This window comes from Elephantulus edwardii, unplaced genomic scaffold (genome assembly GCF_000299155.1).
Source record: "Elephantulus edwardii isolate Elephantulus edwardi_28Jun2011 unplaced genomic scaffold, EleEdw1.0 scaffold00091, whole genome shotgun sequence".
Taxonomy (NCBI): Eukaryota; Metazoa; Chordata; class Mammalia; order Macroscelidea; family Macroscelididae; genus Elephantulus; species Elephantulus edwardii.
Window position 1 is genome coordinate 5,516,215 of NW_006399841.1, and position 21,935 is coordinate 5,538,149.

The window sequence follows — 21,935 nt, forward strand, 5'->3', positions numbered from 1 at the left end:
AGAGAATAGTGCAACAATGAATGAGTGGAAGCCCAAAATCTCTGTAAATGTTTATGAAAATTAATAAAATATAATTATAGAAAAAAAAATTTCAAAATGTAGATCTCCGGCATTAGCCACACTATAAGCATACGCATGCAATCATAATCCAGACCAAGAGGTATTAGTTCATCAGCAATCCAAGAATATTCCTAGTGACCTCTTCCCTGCACTGTCTTAAGATTAACCCATCTCCGAACTCCTAAGACCATAAATTATTTTCCTCATCTTGAATTTGATTTAAGTGGAATCATATGGTATGCACATTTCTCTTGTCTTTCTGACATCTATGCTGTTTCCCATAAAGCCGCAGTACACTGATTTTCTTTGCTGCCTAGTATTCCTATGTGACAGTTGATAGACATATTTGCTGTTTCCTTTCTGGGGCTGTTATAAATAAGAACATTCTTATTTGATCCTCGCGTTAGATGCATTCCTCTTTGGCTCAGACCGAGGGGTTACATTTCTGAATCATAGTAGGTGCATGTCTCAGTAGATAGTGCCTAACCTGTTTTCCAAAGAGTTCTATCAATTTCCAGTCTCCTCTGTTCCTTAGCAACACTTGGTATTATTAGTCTTTCATTTTGGGTAAGTGTGATGGGTATGAGGGAGCCCTGGTGGCATGTTGGTTAAAGGGCTTAGCTGTAAATAGAAAGGTCACTGGTTCCATCACATCAGCTGCTCCTTGGGAAGAAAGATGGAGCAGTCTGTTTCCATAAAGATCAGTCTATTTCCATGGAGATCACAGCCTTGGAAACCCTATAAGACAAGCTTACTCTGTCCTGTCTCTCTAAAGTACCAAAGAGCAATGATGTCAGTCTGGAGACTAAGGTGCACCTGATACATGCCATGGTCTTTATAATCACTTGCTATGCATCAGAGAGCTGGACAGTGACTAGGGGTGATAGGAGAATTGATGCCTTTGAGCTGTGGTGTTGGAGAAGAGTATTGACTATCCCAGGGCCTGCTAAGAGAACGAACAAATTCATCCTGGAGAGGGTGAAGCCAGGCTGGTCTTTGGAGGCAAGGATTTTGAAGCTTTGTCTTACATACTTTAGACATGTTGCAAGGAGAGACCAATCCTTGGAGAGGGACATCATGCTTGGGAGGGTGGAGGGACAGAGCAGGAAAGGAAAACCCTTGATGAGATAAATTGATTCAGTGTCTGGGGTAATGGAGGTAGGTGTGTCAGAGACAATAAGATTGGCACCAGATAGAGCAGGATTTAGGGCTGTTGTACTTAGTGTTGCTAGGAGTTGCAGGCAACTCGATGGCATATGACAACAACAACAACAACAACAACAACGCTGTCCTGTTAGGTTGCTGTTTGTCAGAATGGACTTGATTCCACAACTGTTTTATGATTGGTGTATTTTAATACCTCCTAATGTATATGTCTTTTATTAATGAAGTTATTTCTTATTAATGAAATTGATTATGGTTTTTGGCAATTTAAATATTATATATGTCAATTCAATTCCATTCCAATTCTCTCACCCATTTTTCTACTGGAATGTCTATTTAGAATTCTTTTTTATTACCTTTCGAGTCTATATAAGTTACAAAGATCTTGCTTTTTTCATGCTACCTTTTAGGAGAAGAATTTTCATGTACTCTAATTCATTAATATTTTCTTTTTAAAATAAGTTTTTGTGTATATTTTTAAAATCAGGTTAAGGAAGTTTCCTTTTAATTCTCATTCCTAAAATTTGTATCAAACTGTTGACCTTAGGAGATTCTTTTTTGAGTGTTCTTTTTTCAGATGTGAAGCCAGTTGTGAATTGCTGATATAAATCTAATTTAGTGTTACGTATTGTCCTTTTTAATATATTGCTTAATTCAATTTTGCTGACATTTACATACAGCTAGATTCTGTTTCTCAATATTTTTTATAATTTTTTCTTTGTATTAATGAGATTGATCTAAAGCACTAATTTTGTACAATGTTTTTGAAAAATTTTGGTACTTGTCAAAGAACCAAGTGAAATTAGCTAGGGGGTATGTCCTCTTTTTTTTTTCTCTTGAATAGTCTGTGGAAGATTGAAATAACTCTTCTAAATATTTGATAAAAGTTATTGGCTAAACCATTATACCTAGAGTTTTCTGTGTGTAGAAAGAATATTTCAGATTCAATTTCTTTAGTACTTAACTGAGTGTACAAAATTTTTATTTCTTATTGTGCCACTTGGGAAATAAATAGTGGGAAATTTGGAAGTTTGGTAAGTTTGGAAGTATTTCTAGAATTTGGTCCATTCATCAAAAATTTAATTTTTTTTTGCATAATTAGTCAGATAATTTTGTTATTGTCTAATATTTGTAAGATCAGTGACAATGCCTTTTTATTTGTTTTTTTTATTTTTTATTGAGTTTGTTTGGTTTTGGTGTACCATTGAATCAGATCTGACTGGCACAAGAGGAGATTGCCCCTCCTTCAGGAGAGCATCTGGTGGATTTGAACTGTTTGCCTTCAGGATTGCAGCACAGCTTCTTGCCCCTAGACCACCAGAACTCTCTTTTTTATTGATATTTTAATGAAAGTTTATGAAGAACTTGATTTCCATTAATTCATTGTTGCACATTTTCCTCCCTGCCTCCTCAACCCCCCAGTTTGCTTTTCTCTTTGGAAAAAAAAATATTTCATTGTTATACAGTGTGTCCCCCCTCCCAGTCCACTTTACTATGCAGCTCTTATTCTGGACTCTTGTCATGCCAATAATACCTAATCATATATTCCTTTTATATAGTTCTCTATCTCGTCTGTTTAAATGCCATGTACATTATTTAGCCTCTCTTCCTTAATTTACCCCCAACCACCATGTCAGTCCTGTTTTATAACAGTGGTATTATGCAGTATTTGACCTTTTATGACTGAGATATTTCACTCAACATAATGTCTTCCAGGGTCACCCATTTTGTATAATATTTCATTAGTTCCTTGTTTTTCAATGCAGCATAGTATTCCATTGTGTGAATATACCACAGCTTCTCTATCCACTCATTTGTTGATGGGCATTTGTGTTGTTTCCAGCTTTTTGCTATTATGAACAAAGCAGCAATAAACATGGGTGTGCATATATCTGCTTGGAATTTCTGGGTCAAATAGTACTACTATTTGCAACTTTCTGAGAAAGCGCCATACAGCCTTCCATAGTGGTTGCACCACTTTACATTCCCACCAACAGTGAATAAGAGTTCCAGTTTCTCCACAACCTTGCCAGCATTTGCTGTTTGCTGCTGTGTTGAGTTTTGCTATTCTTAATGGGGTGAGCTGATATCTCATAGTTGTTTTGAGTTGCATCTCTCTTAGAGCTAGGGATTGTGAACATTTCTTCATGTGTTTGTTCACCATCTGAATCTTTTCTTTGGTGAAGTATAATTTCTGTTATTTTTCATCTTTGGTGAGGTATAATTTTTGTTATTTTTCATTTATGTTGTTGTTGTTAAGTGCCGTCGAGTCGCAGGCGACTCATAGCGACCCTATAAAGGAGAGTCCTCGACGCTTGGTTGCCTTTCATCCTTTATCCAGGTTCATAGGGTTTCTGGAGCCAAGCTGTTAAGGAAGTGGATGCCACCCCTGCTTCCAAGCTTGTTTTAATCGGGGAGCTCCACAACAACAACAACATTTTTTTTAATATTTTCTTTAAATTTATTTTATTTCATTATTTTTTGTGTGTACCGTCAAATCAGATCTGACTGTACAAGAGAAGATTGTTCCTCCTTCTCCAGCAGAGCATCTGGTGGATTTGAACCGCGCACCTCTGAGACTCTAGTTGCAGCTTCTTGCCACTAGGCCACCAGAGCTCACCAACAACAACATTTTCATTTATATTTTCTCTGAATCTCTTAGTCTCATTAGGGATTTATCATTGATATTAGACATAAATGATAATGATTTTGTTGACTATTGTGTGTTGATTATCTGTGAATTTCTTCTCTGTCTTTTTTTAATGATCTCCTCTCTTCTACGTTCTTTGGGTTTAAATTCATCTTGGTGGCCTAGTGAGAAGGAGTCGTGCTGCCAACCCAAAGACAAACAGTTCAAATCCACTAGTTACTGTACAGGATAAAGATGGTCAGTCTCCTCCCACGCAGTTTCCTGCCTCTTAAACCTGCCACAGCGTCAACTATGAGATGGTTCCAACTTGAAGGCACGCAGCAACTTCCTTTCCCAGCTGCCTCAGATTCATGTACTTTTAAGTCTTTCATCCTTTCTTTGTAGAAGTGAAAATAGATCATCGGGGGTATTTTTTCATTCATTTGGAATATGTGGCCAAAGAAAATTTTTGGTAGAGAACCAGGTGGCTAAAGACCACGTTATCCCATTTTAGAGTTAGCATAAAATGAAGTACATCCTGGACATGTATGTGGACAGAACAGGGCAGGTTGGTGTTTTGGTCAGCCACCTTACGTATCATTTCCATGAGTCAGAAATATGTGGCCCATGGACTGAGTTTGTTGACCGATGGTCTATTTTTGTCTGTCCCCAAGTTAAAAATTATTTTTACCTTTTTTAAAATAGGTTGTTAAAACAGAACCAAAATCCCTAAGAAGACTGTGTGACTCGGGTTTGCAGATCCCTGATTTGTACTAATGTTTAAATGATACTCATGTGATCAGGCAGTACCATGATAAATTTCAGATAATGGTCACTTTCCCGCACCAGGAGTCAAAAGGGCTTTCTAGTGCCACTTCTTCACCCTACACATCATCAGATTCATCCTTATTTCTCTTTACATGTATCTGTAGTGTTTCATTTTTTTTTTTGTGTTAAGGGCAGTAGTCTCTTTCTATCACTTGACATGTATTTGCTCTCTCCAAGTATTTCTTTCTCCTTGATCTTTCATGGGGCTTAATTTAAAAGTTGAAGGGGCTCTGGTACCAGCCTCCTGGCATCTTTGAGCATCAGCCCAGCCATGTGCTTTCCAGACTCACTTTTCTTTTCCTCATCCTTGCCAGGACTTTTGGCAGGATCCGTACCATGGAACATAGAAGCCAAACACCCAGTGATTTTTTCCCCCCAAAAAAAACCTTTTTCATTGAAAATTTGAGGTATGTTAGATCTGTGGATGCTAGAGTTTAAAATTCTAGACTAGAATTCCTAAGGAATGTATCCCTATCCTAACCATTGTTGCTCTAATATTGACCAATTCTGTTTTATTAGGGGAGAAAAACTGTATCTTGTGTTATTTCTTAACATGGTTTTGGGCACAGAAAGAATGATATCATAGGTAGCATACAACTTCTGACGTTAATCAGCCCAGCTGGTATCTGAGTCATTCTTTTCCATACTGTCATTAAGATTTGACTTGGATAATGTCATGGGGAATAGTAATCAACAATCCAATCTTTGTAATGTTTTCTTTATTTAGTTGTTTTTGTCATTGCTATAGGCTATCAAGTCAGAACTGATTCATAGCTAACACTCCAGTGGGTTTTCAGAAGCTGTGAATCACCTGGGAAGAGACTACCCATCTTTCTCTTGAGAAGCAACTGGTGGATTTGAACTGCTTATGTTTGGGTTGGAAGTTCAACTCCTTTACCCATTAGGCCACTGGAGCTAAAGGAAAGCAACAGGATTCCTAAGGTCCTCTCTGCACTCAAGATTTGTTCAGCTTATGGGTGCCATTCATATTGGTGAATATTGAATGGCTTGCATACCAATTGTTAGATAAGTCTGAGTATTATGCATGTTACAGAGTCTCTCTTCAACTGTGCAATCTAGTATAGTAAGGTTAAGCCAATCATGAAGGCTCTTTGATGCTTTTAGTAACTCTGGTAATGAAACTTGGCATTGTGGACCCCAGAAAGAAAAACAAAAATCAAGAAGGCTTCGTTCTTCGTCACTGGCAAAACAATATTGAGGTCCAAGTGTGGTAACAGGAGAATTAACGATTAACACTTTTCTTTTGCAAATGCAAGTATGTCATAGAGAGTCCTCTTTTCATAGTGTGTTTCATATTCTTTGAGTCTTTATCCTTTAGTCCCAGACGTGGGCTGAAATACAGAGCTAAGTAGGGATTACAGCAGAGGGTTACTCAGTCAGGTGCAGTGTGAGCAAACTTGCCAGCTTGAATGGGCTCGTTTGTAAATAGAGGTTTCTACTTCTTCAACTGAAATAATTTGAAATATGATTTGGGTCCAAAATAAAAATAAGAGCCACCTGTGAGGAACCAAACAGTTGTTTAGTGTGTTTGCCAAAAGTAGTTGAACATTTTGAAGATTATTCATTCTTTCCAAGTCTATTTCTTTAGCATCACATTAATTAAAAATCCAAGTGACTGCAGGAGGGAAATAGACCATAGTGCTTGTTGTACTATCCAAACTTTTACAAAGTTTACCCTGCGTGGTGCAGCCCACCCGTCCACATACATTAATTAGATGCTCCGGCATATCACTAAGCGTGAGTTGAATCTGAGGGGGGTGTGTATCCGCCTCTGGAACAGAGAGTTATCAGACAGCCAGTACCAGCCGCAGGAGCAATTTGTTTTGGAGGTAACAGAATTTCCTGTGTATAACTTTGTCTGTGTGCTTCTAGACTGCTACGTGGCAAAAAACTCTCAATAAATCTTCCCTTGATCCGTCCCCATGAGGTTGCACGGTATCCACTTGAGACCTGAAAACCAAGAGCCTGGGATCACTGTTGACTCCTTTCATTTGGCAAAGCGTTCTGTCATCCCCAGTTAACAGCTCCAATTAGAAATAATCCCGCCACCTCTTCAGCAGAGCCTCTCCGTGGGGGAGCTAAATCGTGCAGGGGTGAACATCCTGGGGAGTGAAAATGACCAATCATGATTCTTCAGCAATTAACAGCAGCATCAGATTCTCTTCCATTCATTATTGTGGTTTCAGCATCTTAAATAGCCATTCTTTTTTCTCATATTTGTCAGGCTTTTCCACTGATCTTCATCTTCAAGTACTTGATATGCTCTGGGTTTTAAAAATCTCCATGTGTGTCTGGATTGTTGAGGTTTTGATCAGGATGTAACTTCAAGACCAGTTTCCTGAAATCGTGTGCTGTTTCTCTTCAGATTGCAGTTTTGGATGTTGTTCTTGTTACTAGGTGCTGTTGAGTCGATTATGACTCACAGCGACCTTGAGAACAACAGATCTGAACTGTCCTGTCCTGTGCCACCCTGACCATCCTAGAGATATTTAAGCCCATTGTTGTATTAACTATGTCAGTTCATCTGGTTGAGGGTCTTTCCTTCACTCACTCTCCATCTTCCCAAGGAATAGCCTCTCCTAACAATATTCCCAAAGTATGTGAGACAAGGCTTTGTTATGTTTGCCCCCAAGGAGCATTCTGGCTGCATTTTTCCGAGACCTAGCTGTTTGTTCTTTTGGCAGTCCTTGAGATATTCAGTGCTCTTCTCCAGCCACAGCTCAAAGGCATCAGTTCTTCCATCATCTTTATTCATTGTCTAGATTTCACATAGCAAGTAGTTTGAAAAGACCATGGCCTGAATCGGGCACACTTCAAACTGACATCATTAGTCCTCAGTAATTTGGAGAGGTCCCCGATTACAGACTCCCAGTGCGGTACATTTCCTGATCTCCTGACTACTGATACCAAGAGTATTGATTGTGGATCTAAGTAGAATGAAATCATTGACAATTTCAGTCTTTTCTCCATCTATCATGATGTTACGTAGCGGTAAAGAGTTAACACCGCCAACCCAAAACAGGAAGTTCAAGTCCACTAGATGATGAAACAACTAAATGCTATGAAAAGTGTGGCTACAGATACCAGTCAGCTGAGAATCAGTATAAAATCATTACAAAACTAAAAAAATATTAGAATAATACACAGTAGACTGTATTTTACAATTTTTATAGATATTCAGTGTTCTTCTCCAGCCACAGCTCAAAGGCACCAGTTCTTCTGTTATCTTTATTCTTTGTCTAGATTTTTCCGATATTTCCTTATCGCCTCCTTGAGCTTTTGTTTCTGTTTTTGCATTTACTTTTCATTGCATTCTGTTGCATGAAACAGTTTTAAAGATTTTTTTCCCTGTTTCTTAACTTATTATTCTAAATTAGATATATCCAGATAGCTGGTGGAATTGGACAACTGGCTAAAGAATAACATTTTAAAATATCTAGGTTTTGCTTTCTCTCCAGAAATGTGGGTAAATGTCTCAATTAAGAGTCACTTTACCAAGACACTGTGTGAGGGAGCTCTGGTGGCCTACTGGTAAGAAACTGCACTGCAATCCAAAGGCACATGGTTTGAATCCACCAGCTGCTCCACAGAACAAGGATGGCCAGTCTCCTCTCATGTGATGTGCTGACTCTGAAAACCCACTGGAGGGTCAGCTGTGGGTCTGTTCCAACTCAGTGGGAAAGTGCAACAACCCTGGCAATGAGTGTGGGGCTTTGGCGAGGCTCTGTGCAAATGTTGATTCCTTTCGTCACTCTGAGTTTAGAACAGTCAGCTTTTTACTCTTCACCGTCAATGAGCAATAGTTAATAACCAACCAATAATGGCTCCAGTGTCGGGGGCTTTGCAAGCACAAATGAGAAATTATTACAATCCCATTGATTAAATCAGCCATTCGCTGGTTCTTGACAGTTTGGTGTGTTGGAGCTGCCGTTACACAGCAAAGAACCGATTCCCAGTGAAACAGTGTATTGTAGGTGACCCTATTTCGCTGGCCGAGCATGAGGTAATATAGACTGTGATTTCAAGTAGGTGAAAACTTCTTGAGGAAAACTGGTCATGTGGAGTTATGGCTTCCTGCCTTTGCTCCTTGTGAAAGGAGGCTGTGTTCTTGCTGGGAACACAGAGGTGTTCATTCTCAGCAGAACAACCCCTGGGGAACAACTGGCACTGTGCATTGTTTTGGGGGGAAAAGAAATGAATTCTTCTATGATATCGTAGAATACATTTTTATTTAAAAAATAATTAAGGGGTAATAGAGCACTTGAGCAACTTTTGATGGGTGTAACAATTGCCACTTAATTATATAAATAAGACTGAAGAGACAAACAGAGTGTTACGTGTATGTTGACCATGGTAAAAATTTGAGAAAAACCAATTGGATGTGACAGACTTGGGGCAGAAATGACCTGTCACACATGTGGAATGCCGCATTTCTTTTGTGTCTGGACTAAGTTTTACTAGAAAGAGACTACCCAGCTGCTTCATGATGAGGAAGTTACTAGTGTCCTTTCTCCCTCGTCAGGCTTCTAAGAATCCCCGTGTTAGGGAAGCCCTTGTTCAGGTTCAGAATGCTATATTTGGGGAGAGCCCACCTCATCTTGTGCTCGGCAGTGGAGAGCTGCAGATACTGGAGACAGCCATTCATCTGGGACGTTACCAGGCACTGCTAGTAAATGTTTTAGTTTCATAATTTTTTGTTGATACTTCTATTTCTCTCATTGGATTACATTGTTTAGAAAATATCTTTGTAGTTTCTTGGATAGAAGGTAGAATCCCAAAGATCAGAGGAAGATGCTTGAGAGAGAAGCCAGAGTTGACACAGAAGAATGTGGTCTCAGGATTGGAGGGAGACTCATCAACAACCTGCACTATGCAGCTGACACCATCTCACTCGCTATGAGTAGGGCTTGAAACACTTCCTGCAGAAGATCAAAGACTACATATCACCTTCAATATAGATTACATCTCATCGTAACATCAAGAAAACAAATTTTCACCACTAGACTGATAGGCAACATCAGGATATATGGAGAGAAGATTAAAACTGTCGATGAATTCATCTTACTTGGATCCATAGTCAACACACTTGGTACCAGCAGTCAAAAAAATAAAAATAAAAATTCCATTGGGAAAATTTACTGTCAGAAAGCTCTCCAAAGTACTTAAGGGCAGTGATGTCAGTTTAAAGACTAAGGTGCACCTAAGCCAAGCCATGGTCCTCTCAGTTGCTTGTTACGCATCTGAAATGTGGACAGTGACTAAGGATGACAGAAGAATAATAAATGCCTATGAATTGTGGTATTGGAGAAGAGGATTGAATAACCCATGGACTGCCAAGAGAACAAGCATATCTACCCTAGAGAGAGTGAAATCATGATGCTCCTTTGGAGGCAAGGATGGTGAAACTTTGACCCATATATGTTGGGCAAGTTGTTAGGAGGGCAAGTTCTTATAAAAGGACATCATGCTTGGAAGGGTGGAGGGTCTGCGTAAGAGAGGAAGTCCCTAAACAAAACAGATTGACATGGTGACTGTAAGAAGGGGCTGAAGTGTGTCAGAGATGGTGAGGGTGTGTGTCAGAGATGGTAAGGATGGCACAGGACAGGGAGGGTTCAGAGCAGTTGTTCACGGGGTTACTAAGAGTTGTACTCAATTCAACAACACCTAACAACAGCGCCTCTATTTTCACAGCCAGCGGCATAGCATTTTTAAATCAAAGTTAATCTCTCAGTCTTTCTCTCTCAGCTCTACTTCTCCTCCTCTCACCCTACCCCTCCCATTTCCCTGCTCTGGTAGCATAGTGTTTTATGTTTCAGATGGCTAACCAATAAATAGGTCAGTGGTTTGAATCTACCAGTCACTCTGTGGGAGGATGGTCAGCTCCTTCTGTAAAGATTTACAGCATCAGACAGGCAGTGAAGGATCACCAGAGGTTGGAATCTCCTCAGGAAAGACGGGTTGGTGCCATACATACACTGGGCTCACCTCTATACGCTAGGATAATCTCTCCGTCCCCAAACCCTAATTTAATCTCACCTGCAAAGTCCAGTGTAAGGAAACATGTGCAGAGTTTTCAGAAATTAGAATGTGAGTATCTTTAGGTCCTACCACAGATAGGGATTTTTGGTGTGTGTTTCTTAGAATATCATTGCCTTTTTCCCCCCAACAGTTGCCTTTTTTCCACGTTAAAAGCAAGTTCTCCTTCAAAGAGAAAGCATGGCTTCTCAGACTTTTCACCTCCTGTATTACTCAGGTATAAATGTAATACACTTAAGGGAGCTCTGGTGGCCTAGTGGCAAGAAGCTGCTCTGCAATTCCAGAGGTACACGGTTCGAATCCACCAGATGCTCTGCTGGAGAAGGAGGGGCAATCTCCTCCTGTACCAGTCAGATCTGATTTGACGGTACACTCACCAAAAATAATAAAATTTTTTTTAAATGTAACACACTTGTACTCATTTTAAGTCTTACTGGATCACCAAAATTCTGTGTCATTGGGCATCATGGGTGCTCTGCATGAAAGAAGCTACAAGGAACAGCCACAGATTACTCTGATTGCTCTTGTCCCTTCTGTTCATGTGTGCACACCACCGTTCCAATGGATCTTGCGTTGTTGTTGTTGTTGCTGTTATGTGCCATCGAGTCGCTTGCAACTCATAGCGACCCCATGTACAACAGCCCTAAACCCTGCTCTATCCTGTGCCAATCGCATTGCCTCTGACACATCCATCCCGATTACCCCAGTCACTGGATCAATCCACCTCATAGAGGGTCTTCCCCTCCTGCGCTGTCCCTCTACTCTACCAAGCATGATGTCCCTCTCCAAGGACCTGTCTCTCCTTACAACATATCCAAAACACAAACTCAAAGATAAACTCCAAGATGGTAAAAACAGAGGCTTAAGCCAAGCCTGGAGACCCTGTACATACAGCATCCCCATAAAGCTGGCTCTGACCTGTGGCCAGGTGGGTTCTTGCTGGGTATCTATGCTAGAAAAGAAAATTAAAGGTAGAAAAATTGCTGCAGTTCAAACAGTGCTGGACTAGTCAACTCTCCCTCCCCTTTTTATTATGACTTCAGTGAAACTTTATAAAAGTAGTTGGGTTTGCGTTCAACCACTCGTGCGTGTTTTGTTTATGCCGTTAACGAGAATACACACGGTAACTCCGCTCTTCTCACGTCCTCCTTCGGATTCTCGTTTTTGTGAATCCTTTCGCTCCTGCCCTTTCCTGCTTCCTGAGTGTTATCCCTGAGCAGATGCTCCCCTGGGACTTTTTCTGGCTTCGTTTCTCTGTAACGCAGCAGGCTCAGAACGCTGCACCGTGGTCTCACCAGTTAGAAGTCTTGCAAACAGGAAATCAGGACACAGTTCCTGTGTTATCGAGAGCTGCTATAGCAGACATACTATAGGTGGGTGGCTTTGACAGACAGAAGTGAACTTTCTCATAGTTTAGGAGGCTAGACATTTCTCCTTATTTCCTTGGGGAGCACATGTGGTACAACAGCTGTATTTCCCCCAATCTGTGGTTGCTCGCTCAATTTCTTCCTTTTTATATCTCAAAAGAGATTGGGTTAAGACACATCCTACACTGAGACTTGCTTGTCATTAAACTTGTCATTAACCCAAAACAACCATGAGGTAGCATCTCATCCCAGTCAGAATAGCAAAATTCAACAGAACAGCAAACATCAAATGCTGGTGAGGTTGTGGAGCAACTGGAACCCTTATTCCCTGTTAGTCGAAGTGTAAAATGGTGCAACCACTATGGAAAGCAGTATGGCACTTGCAAATAGAAATACCATTTGACCCAGAAATTCCATTACTGGGAATTTACCCTAAATAAACCATAACTGCCACCCAAGCAAATAGATGCACACCCATGTTTATTGCTCCTTTGTTCACAATAGTAAAGAGTTGGAAACAACCAAAGTGCCCATCAACAAGCGAATGGATAAAGAGACTGTGGTATATTCACACAATATAATATTATACAAACTGGGTGACCTTGGGAGACATTATACTGAGTGAAATATCTCAGTCACAAAAAGACAAATGTGGCATAGGGCCACTGTTACAAAACAGGATGGACACGGGGGCTCGGGGAAACTAAGAAAAGAGATCTTATTTTAAAAAAGTCTTATTCTCATTGTGAACTATATCTAAAAGTAAGACTTAAGAGTCACATTATGATTCTTTCAAAGTCAAACTCTCCCCAGTTACCGCTGGGGATCTGTCCACTGCCTGATATGACCTTGTCTTACTGTCACTGCTTAATAAATATTGGTCAGGAGCTTGGCTGGTTGTGGTATCTACATTTCCTTCAGTCCAATCTTCTCTAAATTGAAATGTCTCTCTCCAGCACACCACCTGTGCCTTCCTCTGAATATCAGGTTACATTCACTCAAGAGATGAAGGTAGGATGGAGAGAGAAAGTGACACTGCCTCCGGACACTTCTATTTAGTGACATGGCTAATTGGAGAGCTTTATGTGAGGGACTTGTGTGGCTCTGGTAACCCAGTGGGTAAGGAGTTGCACTGCCAACCCAAAGGCAGGCAGTTCAGATCCGCAAGCTGCTATGAGGGAGAAAGACAGGCAGTGTCTTCCCATGTGACTTATACCCTCTGAAGAGCTTCTGGAGGGTCAACCATGAGTTGATTCAGATGCGTAACAGTGTGGTTGCCTTTTGTTCACTTTTATGTTCTCTGATAGCTCTCAGACTACGGGTCTAATGAGCTTCCTTCCCCCTCTTCCCTTCCAGATGAGGCTGAGGCGCATATTGATTATGAAGAGAATTTCCCCGATGACCGATCGGTGTCATTCAGAGAGCTCATGGAGGATTCCCGGACCGAGGCAGACGTGGACAGCCGCCGGGGAGAAGCCGCTGTGGAGGCCCCCATGCAGGACCGGCTGGTCTCCATCTCCATGGAGAGCGGAAAGAAAGCCTTTGTCCCAACCATGGGCTTGTCCAGTGCTGTGAGCACTGTCCCCACCGACTTGACAGGATCGTGGCCAAAGAGGAAGTTCTTGTTCCAGTTCCCCACAGAGACCATCCACGAGGCCGAGTTGGAAGAGGAGGTGGACGATGACACCAAAAAGCAGCCTCCTGCTGGAGACAAGCACAGTGATGGGGAGCTGGGTCTGGGTGACCTGGAAACCCAGGTGGTCTACGGCAGCACGGAGGACCCCTCATCTGTAGGTAAGAACGACAGCAAGGCTGGGGAGCCCGTGGTGAGCAGCAGTGACGAGTCCTGGCTGGATGGCTACCCTGTGACTGACGGGGCCTTGGCGAAGATGGAGGCAGAAGAGACAGAGGATGGAGACAAGGGAGATGGGTCAGTGGGCCTGGATGAGGGTGTCCTGCTTCCGCCAGACCAGCCCGTTCTTGTGGAGGTCAAGAAGCCCAAGAGCACCATCTTCACGCCAAGTGGTGATATAACCATGGCCTATGGTTCAGTGCTTCCAACTCAAACGTTACACGGGGAAGCTTTGACTCTCAGACCCATGAATGTGTCCAAGACTGAGGCCTCCAGCAAGGATGGTGGTGATGTGACCACCTCAACTGTACCTTGGAGATTTGCCACAGACACGTCTCCCGAGGCCACCATACACCTTGAACCTACCGACTCTACCTTGGACCCAGTAACCACCACTGTCCAACAGAAGCCTCACCTTGTCCCCACGTCTACCACGGTGGTCACCCAGCCAGCCACAGAAACCACTGCTTCTGACGTCCAGGACAGCTTCCCATACCTGCTGTCTGAGGACTTCTTGGGACAGGAAGGCCCAGAACCGGGTGCAGGGGAGAAGCTCCATCCGAGCCTGGAGCCATGCGTGGGGGACGAGTGTCCCAACTACAGCAGAGGACCTGTGATCGCCACCATTGTCACCGTCCTGTGCCTGCTACTGCTCCTGACCACTGTGGGGGCCGTGTGGGGCTACCGTAGATGCCAGCATAAGAGCTCTGTGTACAAACTGAACGTTGGCCAGCGGCAGACTGGGCACTACCACCAGCAGATCGAGATGGAGAAGGTCTAGCCAGCGTTGGAAAGTGCCGTCCCAAAGCCGCTTGGGTGGAAGACCAGATAGACCATGACACGTCACACTGACAACCACATCATGGAACACGTGGAGCGGAGCACATTTTTCTTTTTCTGCCCCCTCCCGTCTTTGTCTTACACTGAGAATCTCTCCAGAAGAACCAGGCAGCGCAGGAAGGCTGTCATCACACAGCTGGTGACTCCACGGCCATTCTGCCCTGGGATTTATTGAATGACTCCCAGACCCATGCTTGGGCCTTCATTCCAGCAGGAGGTCAAAGCGACTTCTGTTTTCTCATAATGATGATTATCTTTTTCTTTTTTTAAAAAAAAAAAATTAATTACCTGCGCTGAGTTTTTAAAAGTGTGATAAACTGAGCAAAATCTGAAAGGAATGTTATTTAAGAGACAGATGGTTCTTTATTTAGAGTTGGGTGTGGATAAGTGATGGGTTGTTTTCTTTTCAAATTTGTGGTGTAGCTGAGAGCAAGTGAGCGGAGACACAGTCGGACGCATCCAGGCTTCTTTTTACGTTTCCCCACCAAGACTGCAAAGACTGGAAGAATGATGTTTTGTTGGGGGCAGGTGAGGAATGAAGAGACCCACATCCACCTCTGTTCCCTCCGTCGTGTGGGACAGCCCACTGCTTTTTAGAAACCAGGTTAGCTTTGTACAAATAGGCCCCATTTCCTCTCGGAAGCGGTGGCCTCCTTGTCCTTGACCAGCCTGTGCCTAGGAGTGTCTTGACATTTTTGCCAGGAGCAACAAAAGTCAGTCCTTGGTTTTCTCTCTCAAAATTAACCATTTCTCTGGACTCCAGTAAGAGGGAATGGCATGGGAGAAAAATTTGGAGAGGGCCAAAGACTTGACTATCAAGCCCGGCTTCCTACTTGATGGAAAAGCAGGGGGTCTGATAAGAACAGGATGTGTTCTGTGCTCTTGTGTTATTTACTCTAGTTTGGAAAGTGGGAGCTCTGTGGAAAGGGGTCTGTCCACATGAATGAGGCACCTGCTGTATACAGTCTACATTACCTTATGGTGACCCAGCAGATTGTAACATGAGTGTCAGAGTGTGCTCCCCAGTCCAGCAGTATCAACATCACTGAGGCCTTGTTGGCGATGTAAATTATGGAGTAAATTATGCCCCAGACTCATGAAGCAGAGTCCTGCTCTGTGACCAGTCCCTCCAGGTATTCAGATGCACACTCGGGTTCGAGAACAATGGCTTATGAGACCCTAAGAGTGAGCTTTGATGCAAACTGAAGATGTAGAAACACAGAAGGTGAGTAAGAACCCATAGTTTGCTGTTCTGTGCCATCAAGCATAGGTTTGTGTGCCCAAGTCAGCATTAGTCACTGCCCAAATGCCATCTCCACTGGTCTCCTGCATGTTGGCACAGAAATAAAATATGGCAGAGCCTTTCAGTATGAGTCATTGTCGAAATAGTTTTCCATGGTAAAAAGAGATGAGGGCAATTTATTTATTTCAAGGAGTCCTAGGTCTTTGTGTAGCATGAGAGAAATCCTGATTTTCTTTTTTTCTAACCATAAGCGAAAAGATTTCTCACAACTTACTTGAGGCACTTTTTTGGGGTGCAGGTATTGGGCTGCTTAGTTCTAGAGTTAGTAGAACATAATCAGAGTCCTTTGTCGACATAACTGGGCAAAACAATGGCCCGAGGCACCAACTGGACAACCCACAAGTCAGATGAAATCGAGGGCAGTGAGAAGAAACCGCTTTCTGCATGGAGCCAAAGCAAAACACAAGGGACTACAGAACAAAAGGCAGCTTCTGTTATCTATTTATAAATTAGGTCCTTTTCTAACCTAACTTTTCTATTTTAATTGTATAAAATAACCTCTCTCTCAACAATGGGATTGTGTCCATCACACACTTGTAATAACCCTGCAACACTGAATTTATACAAATCTTGTAAATGGGTAATATTACTATAAATGCATTATTAATACGGTTGCAGCAAACATATTAACCCGTGTAAATGTGTTGTTTTGTAGACCTAGACTGCAAAATAACCCAACACATCACTGTGTAAGTGTTCACTGATTTGGTGTCACCTAAATTAATGCAGCAGCATCTGCAAGTGCACGTCGAAGAGGAATAAAGGCCCTGCTGGCCGAGATGTCTGTCCCTCTGCTTTAAGACTGGTCAGCAGTCCATGCTCATGCCAGTTGGGAGGGTTCCATTAATGCAAAGCTTCCGAGGTATTTAAAATAAAGAATTCTTTCAAATAAACCGTTGCTAAATGTATTTTATTTTTACCTTACATTGCCTTGATTTAGGAAGGAAAACTCTTTGCAGATCTTGAGAATTATGTTTGAATACTTCCTGCTTCTAAGTCTCTCAACCAAGGGACCTCCTGCTGCAGATCTTCAGAGACGTCTAGAGAACTCCTGGGAGCCTGAGGCCCCATCTCCTTTCCTCCCTCTTCCTCACTCTGCTAGAAGCAGCCTCTCTTCTCACCCCACTAGGGGCCACTCCACTACAGGCAAGCGCCTCAAGCCTGCAGCTCAAGATGTGGTCCTTAGGCATCTCCGGACGGCTTGTTAGAAAGGCAGCCTCTCGGGCCCCACCCAAGAGAGGCTGTATCTCAGTTGCCATTTAACAAGATGTCCAAGTGGTTGATATGCATGAGAAAGCTTAAGAAATATTGGCCTTATGGAGCTCGGGGGTGGGGGTGGGGGGCTAGTGGCAAGAAGCTGCACTGCAATCCCAGAGATATGCCGTTCGAATCCACCAGATGCTCTGCTGGAGAAGGACTGGCAATCTCCTGTACCAGTCAGATCTGATTTGACGGTAAGCACGGTGTTGTTGTTAAGTGCCGTCGAGTCGCAGGTGACTCATAATGACGCTATGAAGGAGAGCCCTCGACGCTGTAAGCACATTAAGTAGTATTTTTTAAACATTTATTATTTTGTGTGTGTGTACCGTCAAATCAGATCTGACTGGTACAGGAGGAGAGTGTCCCTCCATCTTCAGCAGAGCATCTGGTGGATTCATGTAATAATTTTTTTTAAGAGAGAGAGAGAAAAAAAAAAAGAAAAAGAAGGAAAGAGAAAGAAAGAAGGAAGGAAGGAAGGAAAGAGAAAGAGAAAGAAAGAAGAGAAAGAAAGGAAGGAAAGAAAGAAGAAAGAAAGAAAGGAAGGAAAGAAAGAAAGAAAAAGAAAGAGAGAAAGGAAAGAAGGAAGGAAGGAAGGAAGGAAGGAAAGCAAGGCCTTAGACCAGAACTGATTGCCTACCATCTCTTAACTGGTGGGGCCCTCAAAGGAACCATTGAGGAGGGTTACAGGAAGGCACCGTCTACAGTGTGTGATGTAGACTGGGTACAGGGGACCATCATGGACAGTGCAGCTGGTAGGAAACCAGTGAGAATTTCAGGAACACCAAGGGCACTGCTGGCCAAGGAGAGTCCAGCTGTGGTCAGGAGGCAACAGGGATGGGAATGCCCGCACCTCCTGTCACCCTGCAGTCTCTTGCCTGCTCATCCTAGTATCTCAGTCTCTAAATCCAACCAGAACCCCGAGGGTTAAGCAGGCAGTGTAGATGCCGGCAGTCAGGCTCCTGGGGTACAGGGCAGGGCGGGGAATGATCTGAAGGGACAACAGGAGAAATCCAACCTGGAAACCATCAGTTCCAATCCCATCATCAGTTCCAATCCCATCCGCCTTATGTCCCCATTTACTTTCATGACCTTTGGAGGTTCATACATCTCAAACCACTCAATGGAGTAAATTACCCTTGTGCCCTCCCCAAACCCTCTTCACAGGTAAACCAGTCGACCAGCTGCTCAATGGTCATAACCAGGAAATGGCCCTTTGCCTATTGGGAGTGCTCTTACCTGAGAGATTACACCTACCCTAAGCCCCCTCATGCAGCCATGACTGGTAGACCATACATACAACAGGCCAGTATCTTGCCTCAAGGTACGTGTCATTGGCCCACCTCATGCCATGAAATCTGACTGAAATGTCTCTCAGCTGAGACCACATTTTTGGTGACTTGCATCGTAGCCCTTCTGTGATCACTCCATCGTGGCCACAAGGCTTCGCTTCAGGACATCTGGATGCCAGACACCCCATTCACACTCACTTGATCTCCGTGGGCTCCGTTCCTTCTCAACCCAAACTTTTTCCAGGGCGTCCTGCGGAATGCCTAGGCTGACATCAATACAACTCCATGTGTCCCCCGCCTCTTCTTCAAACAACTTCTGTTTGGGCTCTGTAACATGGGCCACTTAGTTTTTGTACTGACTGATGGTTCATTCTTTCCTCTCCTTGCTGTGACATGTAGACAACACAGCAGCCACTGGCAGTCAAGCCTGAAGATGCTTTGGGTCCTTTTTGAAATTGGTAAATATTGTGTCAGACCTTGACCTTGGCAGCAAGGGGCCAGCTCATCAGGCCCTAAACAAACCCTGAGCTCTAGATGTTTTCCATAGATGTATGAGAAATACAGGTGGGATCCCATAGCTCCTCTATGCAAGCCTTCCAGGGAGAGGAATGGGCTTCCTTTGCCTGGGAAGACCATATGGCTTGTAGGGACCACCCCGGCCTAAGTACTAAGATCCAAGAGTCCCTTTGTTAAGGATTTCTGTCTCACTAAGTGTCAGAAATTTCACACGTTTTGCAAAACATCAGGATGCATGCATATACTTAAATACACCCAGCTGATGGCAAGAGTTGTTATGTGCAATCGAATTCTTGCAACTCATAACGACACTATGTACAAGAGCCCTAAATGCTGCTCTATCCTGTGACAACCTCGCCATCTCTGACACATTCATTCCCACCACCCCAATCACAGAATTGATCCATCTCGAGGGTCTTCCTCTCCTGCGCCGTCCCTCCACTCTCCCAAACATGATGTCCCTCTCCAAGGACCAGTCCCTCCTTGCAACATAGGTCAGACAAAGCCTCAAAGTCCTTGACTCCAGGGAACATTCGGGCTTCACCTTCTCCAGGACAAGCCTGTTTGTTTTCCTAGCAGTCCACGGTATATTCAACACTCGTCTCCAGCACCACAGCTCAAAGGCATCAATTCTCTATCATCCCTAGTCACTGTCCAACTCTCTGATCATAACATGTAATTGCAAAGACTACAGCCTGGATCAGGCACACAGAAAGAGTAGAGAATAAACAAAATCAAGTTTTTAATACAGTTGAAAAAAAGAAAACTTGTTTTCAATCATTTTCCAGATTCCAGTTTGTCAGAACGAGGTTGTACATGCTGCCTTAATGCCAGGATTGAGGGGACAGGTGCGTGGGAGGAAAACATCGTTTAGCGTTTGGTCTAATACCAGTCCCTGGAAAAAGACGTCATGCTGGGAAAGGCGGAGGGCCAGAGAAAGAGAGGAAGTCCCTCAAGCAGCTGGACGGAGACGGTGACTGTAACAATGGGCTCCAGCTTGTCAGAGGTGGTGAGGCCGGCCCAGGACAGGGCAATGTTCAGGTCTATAGGTCAAAGCATTGATTTGGTAGCTGGGACCTAACACCTACCACCCTTGTTGTTGTTGTTGTTGTTGTTAAGTGCCGTCGAGTCACAGGCCACCACCCTTAATGGGGTGAAAACCCTGGAATCTATGTACCTATTGGCCACATTGGTTGATTCCTTGTGATTCCAAGAGGACACTGACCCGATTCCTTGCACACCGGGGTATCTGTTGGGAGGCAGTGTTGCTGGTGTCACCAAGTCTATTTGAATCTCCGGGGCCCCAGGAGCACAGAATGGAGCACAGTCTTCTGAAGGGGCGCTCTGGAAGTGGGGTCCTCAGGGAGCTGCACTGCTAACCTCCACTGCAGTGACTCGAACCCCCCAGCAGGTTCCTATAGTTTGGAGACCCAAGAGTCTGTTCCTACTAGAGGAAAGAGTCGTATAGGGCTTTCAAGGTGGTGACCTTTCAGAGCATATCACCAGGCCTCCCTTCTGAGATGCCCCTGGGGAGATTTGAACAACCAACCTTTGTACTATTAGTGGAGTACTTAGCCACCCAGACACTCCAACAGGCCAGGGTCAGGTGCTCAGACCTCCTTCCATGGCCAGTGTAGACGGAAAAGCGTTCCAGGGCGGCACATGACCACAGCTGCCCCTGAGTCCACTCCCAGGGCCAACCTGGGTCAGTCAAGGCGAGAGCATGAGGGTCAGAGCGTCCTGTGAGAGATGCCACCGGGAACAGGCATGGGGAACAGCCTTGCCCCTGGCTTCGGGCACAGGAAGTCCACTGCACAAAACCTTTGACTGCGGTTTATTTAAGGCTCCTTTCTCCTTCCTCCTCCCTGGTACATAGTTTAAACTCACCACACTAGGTCATTCAAGCGTAGAGTCACCAGAAAAAAGAAGTCGCTGTTTGGGGGATGGCACATGATCAAGAGTTCAGACAGCTGTGGTGAGAGTTACTGATGGGGTTTTCTCAGCCCCTCGCTACAAACTGTGCTGCAGTTCCTTGTTCAAACACTATTAAATGAAAATGTTTTCTCTGGCGCCGCGCCACCTTCTCCCCACAGTTTAAGTATTGATTTAAAAAAAAAAAAAGAAGTGAAGTCGCGTAGGTTTCCAGCTCACATTTTAAACTTAGAAACGTTATTTCCATCAATGTTGGCAAAAACTGTCCACTGTTGATCCCACTGGAAGTCATAATAAACGCTTTTCCACTGACAATCTAACAAGTTGTTTTCTGTTCCCCATCAGGTTTGGTTCAATAGCATTGCTGTGCTCTCCAGAGCTCCTTCAGGGAGGACTCCTGAACACACATGCTTCCCAAGGTGGCCTTGTGGCCAGGACTCCCAGTGGCACCCCCTTCCGGGCACCAGAGGTTGGTGGCAGTCGTTAAAAGGTTGGTCTTGTTTTTCAACAAAACAAAATCCACCAAACAACAGAAAGACCTTAGTGTTGGAAATACTGGGATGTGCTACACTTCACTCAATTCTAAAGTTTAAAAAAAGTCACTTGACGTGGAGTAAGAACCAACGCGTGGCTGGCCTTCCAGTAGATTTTCAGAGGCTGTAAATCGCACAGGAGGAGATTGTCCATCTTTCTGCCATGGATTCGAACCAACCACCATGGATGCCTAACGAACAAGCAGATCATGTCTCGGGAAGAGCGCAGCCAGTGTTCCCTGGAGGAAAGGATGGCGAAGCTTCGTCTCATACTTTGGAGTACGGCTGGGCAAGGCTACTCCTTG

General features: G+C 43.7%; 1 protein-coding gene across 1 annotated transcript in view; it reads left to right on the forward strand.

Annotated features, from left to right (window-relative positions):
• The window catches only part of SUSD5 (sushi domain containing 5), an 80,976-nt gene extending 66,238 nt beyond the window's left edge, over window positions 1–14,738 (forward strand). The window contains exon 7 of the mRNA XM_006890661.1: window positions 13,462–14,738. Coding sequence (XP_006890723.1) covers window positions 13,462–14,738 — 1,277 coding nt within the window. The remainder of the gene's footprint in view (window positions 1–13,461) is intronic.
• Window positions 14,739–21,935: the final 7,197 nt, after the last annotated feature.